The sequence below is a fragment of the Mus caroli genome, chromosome 2 (assembly GCF_900094665.2).
Source record: "Mus caroli chromosome 2, CAROLI_EIJ_v1.1, whole genome shotgun sequence".
Taxonomy (NCBI): Eukaryota; Metazoa; Chordata; class Mammalia; order Rodentia; family Muridae; genus Mus; species Mus caroli.
The window spans coordinates 103,093,488-103,104,552 of NC_034571.1; the positions used below are offsets into that span (position 1 = coordinate 103,093,488).

General features: G+C 42.1%; 1 protein-coding gene across 1 annotated transcript in view; it reads left to right on the top strand.

Annotated features, from left to right (window-relative positions):
• Nucleotides 1–6,592: 6,592 nt before the first annotated feature.
• Lin7c (lin-7 homolog C, crumbs cell polarity complex component) overlaps nucleotides 6,593–11,065 on the top strand; it is an 8,314-nt gene continuing 3,841 nt past the window's right edge. Inside the window, exons 1-2 of the mRNA XM_021154920.2 lie at nucleotides 6,593–6,673; nucleotides 10,645–10,763. Of these exons, the coding sequence (XP_021010579.1) occupies nucleotides 6,637–6,673; nucleotides 10,645–10,763 (156 nt within the window). The 5' untranslated portion in view covers nucleotides 6,593–6,636. The remainder of the gene's footprint in view (nucleotides 6,674–10,644; nucleotides 10,764–11,065) is intronic.

Below are 11,065 nucleotides of genomic sequence, written 5' to 3' on the forward strand. Positions count from 1 at the left end.
GTGACATCATTGCTATAATGAGAACTCTTAAGCAGTACCACTGGCTCAAAGCCCATCTGTGTGCCTGCTCCCACACTTGACAAAACAAATTCCAAATTCATTCAGCATGCCAGTGCCATTTAGTCACTGTGACATATCCCAAATTTTGGACTCTGTGCAAAAACCAGCCTGTGCCCACAAAATTAATCATGGAACATATTTTATGACGTTTGACAACAACTTAAAAGGTTCTCATCTCTGGCAGGTGGCTTTGCCGGTCTGCAAGTGTGTGCATGACAAATTCTGAAAAATATACATTGTGTAACTGATAATACTTTGTGAAGGGCACACACCCTGGAGAGACCCCCAGAGTAAGTCCAAACCATCCTAAATTCTTACTCAGAGACACATCAGTCAGACTTGTGAAGGAAGTATGATGGCCCCAGGTACTCGGAGAGAGCCAAAGAAAAGGCACCAGCTCATGTGCCAGGAGATGCTGAGAACACTGGCACGTTTGCCAGTGTTGGCAGGATCAAGAGTTTGAGATGGCTAATTTAAGCGACAAGATCCTGGCAAACAGATTTATTTAGGGCAAGGGTGCGTCAGGAGGATGCCAGAAAAATACATCAAGCTGTGCCTTATATGTACTTCAGAGGAATGATGAAACAATTGACATTAAAAAGTGAACTCTCACACTTTAATATAATCTGAAATCCAGAGAACAAGAGAAGCAGGGTTTACTTCAATCTCCAGAACTCTGAGAGTTGAGTTCTATGATAAAAATTTCCCTTCAAAAGGTGAAGAGACTTCTCCATACTCAAAAGTTCAATTCATTAGACAAAATCTTGCAATATATTAATTATCTTTTCTGCTTGTTTAGAAACAAGGTCTCACGTAGTCCAAGGTGGCCTCAAACTCATACATAGCCAAAAATAACCAATTTCTGATCATCCTGCTTCTAACCCCAAGTGTTGAGATTCAGGGAATGGCACAACACACTGGGTTTATGTAGTATTGGGAATCCAGGAGTTCTTTCCTGCTAAGCCAACTGAGCTACATTCCCAGTGCACTTAGTTCATTTTAAATGCCAACTATTTTACATTTGACCCTGTCATTCATTCCCATTATGTAAGGGAAGATATTTACCCAAGATTTTACTTTTCTAAGGAGTGAATACCATATATACTCTGTTGGAGGAAAAAAATACATGTAAGTTGAAAATTTAAGTGCACTATCAAAAATCCTCTTCAGTTGGGCCTTTATATAGTAGAACCTATTTCTGCACAGATCAACAGGCAATAAAGTAGTAAATCATTAGAATCTCTTATTTCATATTACTTTTCATTTTCCTTCTTTCCCCAGACATCCTCCTACCCCCAGCTGTACCTACTGACTCCCTCCCCTGTAGGTATATCTATGATTACAATCTCTTTCATAGAAAAGAAAGAAAGAAAGAAATTCATGGGCCTGGCAGTCTTTTTGTCTATTTAGGACCATTTGTTACACAAAACTAGATTTGCATAATTTAGCTTTCCCTAGATTTGCCTAGATGCAGACTTTCCTTGTTTCTAATTTTGAAGTTCCCTTTCATCTCTAAGGCAGGAAGTGACAGGGAAAGGCAACCAGAGAAGAGGATCCCCTCCACATGAAGAAAGTGTCTTGATTAGAAGGCATGCTGAGGGGTTTCACAGCTAGCAGAGGCAGAAGAGTTACAGGTACCCTCTCATTCAGGCTGGAAGCTGCCTCTGAGATACAGGACACTAACCCATGTCTTCTGTGAACATGTTCTCTCCAGCTCTCCCCCAACTCTGACAGTGCCACCCATTACAGAGGGGTCTTTGTTTACCTAAGAGCATGTTCTCTTCTTTTCTAGGTTGAGGACAAGTGAGTGGTTGGTTAGTCAGCTTGAATCATATGTATCCCTCTGAGAAGCAGTTCATAAAACTCTTCTTTACCTATACCTCAAATACTTGAAAACTAATTTTAAAATCAGCTGGACATGCTGCCCTTTATACAAGAATATTCTTTTATGATTATAGTAATTCTCTTGATAATTTGCCCTGTGCTTTTGTAGAGGAAAATAACTTAGTTGGAAAAGGCCCTAGAAATAATCTTTTGAACTTCAAATAGAGTTCACTGAGTCAGTCTGGCTGTGTTAGAACCCCTGAGAGTTTTGAAAATGTTGATTCCAGCACTATTAGCACAAATAAGGGCTGTGTTCAATTCTCAGCAGCTAGTCAATAATAAATTCATACATAGGAAAAATGTATATTACTTGTGACTTTCCTGGAGATTCTGATTAAATTTCCAAAGTTTTAAGGAATATATATTTAAACAAACATTTATATTAGCTGCTATACATTATGTATCAAGTAATTTTCATTTGTTGTCATGTCTTCCTCAAAATTCTTGATAACTGAGGCAACATATCAAAAGACCACACAGAGCCAGGCAGTCGTGGTGCACACCTTGAATCCCAGCACTAGGGAGGCAGAGGCAAGAGGATATCTGAGTTCAAGGCCAGCCTGGTCTATGTGTCTGTGTGAGGGCATATGTATATATGTGTGAGGCTCAGAAACAACTTTTGGGAGTTAGTTCTTCCCTTAAACTGTACATTTCAGGGACTGAACTTAGGTCTTTGGATTTGGCTGCAAGCACCTTTGTCCTGCCTACCTACCACCATCTTATTGGCCCTACTGTCTGTGCTCACTAAGCAGTCAAATTGTGTTTGTAATGTAGGTCTCCTACACCTTTTCATAAAACCTATAACCAAGAGTTGATATTTCTAATTGAAAATATGAGACCAATACAACTTAGATCCTAAGATAAAATATATTGTTTCACCTTATTTAATATTATTGCTTTTGTCTTTCATTTTATTTAAATACATCTTAGTCAGGTTTGTAGTGGCATGTGCCTGTGTTCCTAGGACTTTGAAGACTCAGACAGAAGGACTGTAACTTTGCTTTTTGAGGTTTGAAGATTTGTTTTATATGTATGACTGCTCTACCTGCAAGTATGTATTCACACTATATGCATGCCTGGGGCCCACAGATACAAGGAGAGTGTCAGACTCCCTGGAATGGAAGAAAAATTTTACCTGTGCTCTGCTGTTCTGCCTCATTATGTCTTAATGACCCTTTATAAGCCAACTGTCATCCAGTTTTAGTGGATCCTCTTGCTCACAACTTCCCTGGGGAAGACCAAGTCCCCAAGGCTGCACCATGCACAGAAGTCAGGGTGCAGTTTCTGAGACATTGTTGGCTTATTTTCTGTATGATTTTATTGAGGTGGCTTAGGTAGAATTCTCCCCTGAGCAATAGAGACTCCAAGGCCTGACACTATTACATATGCTATGTTGTGCTTCCAGACAGTAGTCTAGCATGGCTGCTCTCTGAGAGGCTCAACAAGCAGCTGACTGAGACAGAAGCAGATACTTACACCCAACCAATGGTCTGAAGTCGGGGACCCCTATGGTGGAATTAGGGAATGGCTGGAAGAAGCTGAGGAGAAGGGTGATCCCATAGGAAGACCAGCAGTCTCAACTAACCAGGACCCCTAAAATCTCTCAGACACTGAGCCACCAACCAGGCAGCATATACTAGCTGATATGAGCCCCCCCCCCCCAACACATATACAGCAGAAACTGCCTGGTCTGGCCTCAATGAGAGAAGATGCACCTAACCCTTGAGAAACCTGAGGCCCTAGGGAGTGGGAAGGCCTAGCAGGGTGAGGTGGGGTGGAATGGAAGTACGGTGGGAGGAGAAGAATGAGATGAGGAACTGTCAGACCTGGAGAGGGATAATGGCAGGATTGTAAAAAAAAAAAAAATTAAAGATAAATATTTAAAAAAAGAAGAAATGTGGGTAGTCATCATCCAATCTATCCTTTGACGATCTAGATACTACAGAAAAGCATACAAAAGCAGCCTTCTCTCTTGTTAAACTGAGTCATATACCTCTGCCCTTAGCCCAGAGGATCTGATCATGGGATCACCAAACACAAAGTAGGACTACCCGCATTAACTTCTGTTTTGTTGTTGTTGTTTGTTTTTTTCTTTGTTAGTTTTTGTTTTGTTTTTTTTTTTACCTGTGGCTTTGTACTGAGACTACTACCGTCTTCTTTCTCATGTTTCCATCTTGCAGGCCACAGATCATGAGACATCTTATCTTTCATGATCACTTGAAGCAATCTTTACAGTAAGTCTGTGTTCCGTGATTGTACACACATGTGAGTGTACACATCCTGTTACTTCTGTTTCCCTAGAGACACTGATGAAACAAGTATTCTAGGGTCGTCTTAATTGGTTTTGTTTTCTGAGGGCTGAGACCACTGCTCTGCCACTAAGTTACATCGGCAATATAACTTCCTAATTCTGATGGAGCATGTTTCCTAGTTGCTTTTGAGAAAGTATGTATGGAAAGTAATTTTTTAGAAGAATTTATACGTTTTGTCTGAAACTGTGGTGCTGGGGGTTAACCCAGGATATCAGACATACTAGACAAATACTCAACCACTGAGCTATACCCATGCCCCCTAAAACATCTTTCAGTATGACTTCTCTCCTGATAATTTTATCAACTTAACAAGTTGGCTCCTTCCCTTTAAAAAAAGCACACGTACCTGAGAATCATAAGTCAGCGGTAGTAGCACACTGTTTATGTAGCTTAGGCTGAGGTCATACTGGATTAGAGTAGGCCCCTGGTCCAATAGGACTGGTCTCCTTCTAAGAAAATGCTCAGACGAAAATAATAGTGAGACTGCCGTTTGACTATGAAAACAACTGCCCAGGAAGTGGCACTATTAGAAGGTATGGCCCAGTTGGAGCAGGGGAGGCCTTGTTGGAATAGGTGTGTCACTTGTGGGTGTGGGCTATCACAGCAACTTCCTAAGTGCCTGAAAGTCAGTCTTCCACTTGCAGCCTTCAGATGAAAATGTTGAACTCTCAGATCCTCCTGCACCATACCAGCCTGGATGCTGCCATGCTCTTGCCTTGATGATAATGGACTGAACCTCTGACCCTGTAAGCCAGCCCCCAATTAAATGTTGTCTTTGTAAGACTTTCCTTGGTCATGGTGTCTGTTCACAGCAGTAAAACCCTAACTAAGACGCTGAGTAGCACAAGTCAGGAACACCAGAGACTTCCAGAAAACTGCTAGAAAGCCAGGCAGAGACAAGGAAGGGATCCTGTAGATTAGGAATGAACATAGTACCTTTATTCCTGACTTGTAGCTCTCAGATTTGTGAGACAAATATCTGTGGTTTTAAGACATTCCGCTTGTTATACTTTGCTATGGAAGCTCTAGAAAACAAGGAGGGAATTCTAGTTTGAGAATTAATTAATTAATTTTCTGTAACAGCTTTATAGCTTGCAGAGTCCTTCCAGTCGTGTTAAGGAAAAGAAAGTGCACCCTGTTTCAATTTCTAGTCCTTAGAAGGTGACCTTTTATTCCCTGAAAACCTTTATGGTCTTGTATGTAAGCTTGGAATTCTGGGATTGTTTTGTGTGTTCATCATCAAAGACATGGAAAAAGACTACTCCAAAGGAGCAGAAGATAGAGATGAAGCTCAGATTTGTGTAGCTTTGTACAAGTCTGCAGACTCTAGTCTCTGGAAAAGTAATGTGTAACGCCAGCTCATAAGAATAGCTCCTGTCAGCCAAGAAAACCTGTGTCATTTGTATGGAGCATGAGGAAGCTCAAAGTGGTGGGGTTCAATTACCTAAAAACAACATGTGGAAAACTGCAGTTCAACAGAAAGAATGGGTCACCTACAGCCAGCTATTAAAACAATCCTGTCCTGCAGTATTACGAACTTAACACTGGACTATGATCTTTGCTACCCAAATCCAAGTTTCACAAAAATTATTTCATTGAAATTAGTGACTAAAAATATTTGGGTCCACCAAGTCTTCAAGAGTGGCCCTAGGAGGATCTGGAGATGAAGACAGTGCTGTTAGGAGTACTGGCTCCTTTTCCAGGGGACCTAGCGTTAGATTCCCAACACCCACAGGGCAGGTCACAACCATCTGTAACTCCAGTTCCAGGGGAATAGATGCCCTCTTGTGGCCTCAGGTTTGTAAATGGTGCAGATATACATAAGGGCAAAACACCCATAAATATAAAAATTCTTACGAATTACAAAATGTACCTATAAAACAAAATCTATGCTTCAACCTTCATTCACAAGCAGATTTTGAATCGGCTAACTAAAAACAATACTTCGAGTATATCAAAGCGTTCTCTCCCAATTGTTTTTTTTTTCCACCTTTCTGCTCAAAGAGAGTTTTAGATAAAATTCGAATTGTAAATTTTTTAAATTAGATCAAGGTAGGATATTAAGAATTTATAAGAGGACTCGGACATGGGGAAACCAGCCTAGATGGTCAGAGGCTGCCGTCGGTCGGGTAAGGGCCGGAACTAACGACTCGACTTTCCCGAGGCAGGGGACACTCGGGACATCGGTTCTTTTCAACCTCAGGTTGTTGGAAGGAGGACACCCCTCCATCGCAAAGCGTCCCCGGCTACCGCTCTGCGTAGTTCCCCGCATCCTTCTAGCTCTCGCGTTAACTACATCCTCGCCCTTCCGCTTTCTCGGCCCGGTCCACCGCGGCCCCTCTGTCGTCACTTCCTGTGGGTCTGCACCTCCGAAGAGAAGATGGCGGCGCTGGGCGAGCCTGTCCGGCTGGAAAGGGGTGAGTGCGGCGGGGATCGCGGCCCCGGTGGGTGGGGCGGGTCGACACTACGAACCGCTCTGCCTGCGGGCCGGAGCGGAGGCAAGGTAGCCGGGACGCTGAGCCCCGGAAGCCCTCGGCGGCCTCCGCGCTGGGCGCTGGCTGGCGTTTGAAAGCTCTCCAGCGCCGGCCGTTGAGGCTGGCGGCGGGCACAGCTCGGCTCAGCGGCCTGCCCACGACTGTAGGCACGGGCACTCCCTGGGTCCGCACCGCAGCATCGGCTTTCAGCTTCATAAACCCTAAAAGCCGAGGCCCCCACGCAGCCAGGCACTGTCTACGGTCCTTGTCCGTGTGCGCAAATAGATCAGTGTGGCCTGTTGGCCTTGTTCTGCCACTTGGCCGACACAGGCACATTCCCGCAGAAACTCCCTCGCCCCCATTTAAAACTCAGACTCCCTCAGTACTGTGACCACAGCCTCCGGGCTTTCAGTTGCTATTTCCTAACTTTCGCACCCCTCCAGCCACGGAGAGGATGCTTAAAACAACAACAACAACAAAACCTCCAACTGACTTGATCTTGGGAAGGAGATTGCATAACTAGGTGGAGCAGTGATTTGATTGTAAGTCACTTTTAAGTGCCATGCAATTCCGTACTCATAAACCGTACACTTGGAAACCTGGTTGGTTGATTGCTTCTTAGCGCAAACAGCCAAGAAAAATCAACCCGATTGAAGAGAAGCCTGTGAAAAGACTCTCCCAGGGTCCAGTTGCAGCTTTCCAGTATTGTACTCTGTTCTGCCCCAACTTAAATTTCAGACAGCTGGAACAAGCGTTGTACAATTCGGTAGTCATAGCAACCAGAAAGTACCAGTTAAGCATTTCGAGTGCTGTTGGCAAACATCGCCTGGGATGGAGTTTGACATTGCATATATTAGTATTCACAATTATAGTCTCAATATCGCCCAAGAAGGAGATCATTTTATAAAATTTGTGTATGTAATAGAACCTCTTTCCTCACACACTGTGCTGATTATGATTAGTTTTGCTTTTTATTGTAGTGACCCTGGGAGCCTTTTATTTCTTTTTAAATAAATGAACTTGTTTGTGACAGGGTAGCTTGGGAAAGAATAAGGTAGGCTTACAGCTGTGTCATTTTCCCCTCAAGTACTATGTGTCAATGTGCTTTGAACACATTGTTACACAGAACAAATCTGTTGGTGTTAACAGAAGAGTTGCAAGTTTCAAACAAGATGGCGTTCTTTTGTATCTTTAAATGAAGCACAAAATGTGGACCTTTTTCCTCTGACATCTGCTTTTTGCTGTTAGGAAGTTTTTCAGTTAAACAGTAGAAAGTTCAAAATATTGGTAGGAATGAAGTCCAGTTAGCAGGATAAGCAAGGCAGTTGGTGTCAAGTCAGATTCCGATCAAGAATTCTAACAGACCTAACATATTCTCAAAAGTTCCACAGTACAATTCCACAGCAAAATACCAGTACATATGACCAAGTTCCTGTTTGCTTCAAAATCATCAAAGCACAATTCACTGGGGCACAAACTTAATGAGCATATATTTGGTATAGAGTGTTTAACTCATTTCTAAGTGTTGACTGGCTGGTCTCCCTTCTCTCTACCCTCTCCTATCTTCTCTTACCTTTTCCTTCTTTCCACCATGTTATATTGAGTTGAGAGCCTTGTACATACTAGGGGAGCACTCTACCCCTGAGCCGTTTTCCCAGCTGTATATGTAGTATTTTAATGTGGATAACGTATTGTTACTTTGTAAATCAACAACTGGTAAAACAATATTTGCTAGCTATTCTGGTTGTGGGAAATCAGAGCAAAGCTGGTCTGTTTGATTAACTGATTAAGAGCAGTTTAAACTTTTATTATCTAAAACTAAATCAACTTTTTGCTTCTCTACTAAGTTTATTTGGACTTTTTCATAAACAAATGCAAAGTCCTAACTAATTCTGTGAAGTAAATGCCTGGTATGTCTTGTTGTTGTTGTTGTTTGGTTTGGTTTGGTTTGGTTTGGTTTGGCTTGGTTTTTGAGACCGTTTCTCTGTATAGCCTTGGCTGTCCTGGAACTCACTCTGTAGACCAGGCCTTGCTTGAACTCAGAAATCCGCCTGCCTCTGCCTCCCAAGTGCTGGGATTAAAGGCGTAAACCACCACTGACCAGCAAATGTCTGGTTTTTGGGGGGAATTTTTTTGGGTTTTGTTTTTTCGAGACAGGGTTTCTCTGTATAGCTCAGGCTGTCCTGGAACTCACTTTGTAGACCAGGCTGGCCTGGAACTCAGAAATCCTCCTGCCTCTGTCTCCTGAGTGCTGGGATTAAAGGTGAGTGCCACCACGCTCGGCTAGATGTCCGGTTTTTAATGTGGCATGAAATCAAAACTTTCCTCCAGTTAAGGCAAAGTATGCAAGGATCAGAATATATAGGATAGTATATAGACTTAGATAGACTCTATATAGAACCCAAAGGTATCCTAGCCTTTGGAGGTAAATGAGCAGAATTAAAATTTACTTAATTAAATTTAATTAAAATTTACTGCTACTTAATTAGCAGTAAGAATATACTGAGGCTGGGGTTCAGAAAAGCCTTAGGGAAAGCTCAAAGCAGAGATTGTGATTAACAGTGTTATAACCTGAAGTTGAGTTTTCTAAAGTTCTTTCTTCACTTTTTACATTCCCAATGACAGTTATCTAATATGCTAAATCTGTGTGTGTGTGTGTAAAACTCATTCATACTTTTTCTTTTTAAGTTGTATGTGTTGGGAGACTTTGGGGAGGGCGTGGCAGAAGAGGGTGTGAGATCCTTGGAGGTTTAGGTAATTGTGAGATGAGTGGGTGCTAGGATTCAGGAAGTGCTGAACTATGTCTTTGGCCCCTAATACTTTAATATTTCTCTGTGTAGCCCTGGCTGTCCTGGAACTCACTTTGTAGACCAGACTGGCCTCAAACTCAGAAATCTGCCTGCCTCTGCCTCCCAAGGTGTGCGCCACCACTGCCCGGCTTAATTTTTCTTAAAATTAATTCATACCAAGGAGACATACATCTGTGCTTGTGAAGGCTTTTTATTTCCTTTTCCCATGTGAGAAAGGCTCATTATTGCTGTTTTACAGTGAAAGATCATAAAACAGGCTAGGAAACTTTTCTGAGGTCACAAGCATTAGGATCAGGTTGATAAAGCTATTTTTTTTTTCCGTTTCCTTCCTGTTTTGTAAACCCTATCTGGACATGTCTGAGTTAGAACACTGTCAGCAACCCTCTCAGTTAGCTGCATCTCCACATGTTACTGAAGAACCTGAAGGTTCCCTTCAGAAAGTCAACACATGGTCTCTTGGGGTTTGTTTGTTTGTTTGTGGTTTTTTGTTTTTGTTTGTTTTTTGTTTTTTCCTGCTTTGGTTACAAATGAGTTGATTAGGTAAATTTTTATTGACTAAGTAATTCTTGATAATACTGTTAGCTTTTCTTATCTAATGTAAAGATTTTTCTCCTTCTACCATTTATTCTTCATCTTTGGAGAATTTGGGGTTTTGGTTGTATTTTGTTGTTTCAGTTGGTTGGTTGGATTATTTATTTATTTATTTATTTATTTATTTATTTTGGTTTTTCGAGACAGGGTTTCTCTGTGTAACAGCCCTGGCTGTCCTGGAACTCACTTTGTAAACCAGACTGGCCTTGAACTCAGAAATCCACCTGCCTCTGCCTCCCAAGTGCTGGGATTAAAGGCGTGTGCCACCACCGCCCGGCCGGATTTTTTATTTTTATTTTTTGGTTGTTTTGCTTTGTTTTTGAGGCAGTATTGAAGCCCAAAATGGCCTTAACAGGTAATGGTCATCCTGCCTCAGCCTCTGTCTGAAGGGAAGATTATTCATATTGGAGACCATGCCTGACTAGCCTTGAATTAATCTTAGCTGCTATAAAGATCTAAAGGAATGAGGAGAATCTTGAGCAAGATTTTCACTTGTGTTTTGTTTCCCTGTAGATATCTGCAGAGCAATTGAATTGTTGGAGAAATTACAGAGGAGTGGAGAGGTGCCGCCACAGAAACTTCAGGCTTTGCAAAGAGTCCTTCAGAGTGAGTTCTGCAATGCTGTAAGAGAGGTGAGTTAACGTAATCAGTATTTTCTCAAATTTTGAGTTACTTAGCTACAGAAATACACTGAAATTTGGATTCAGAAATATTGTAGAGAATAAACTAGTACCAGACATGGCAGTACAGGCCAGTAATACCAAGACTCAGGAAGGTGGGGCAGGAGACATTCCATGAGTTACATACAGGCCAGCTATGAGCTTAGGCTACATAGTTACAGACATACCTGCCTGAAATACAAAAGAGAAGAGATGAGGGAGGGAGGGAAGGAAACATTAGAACTGATTCTCTCCTCTCTCTCTCTCTCTCTCTC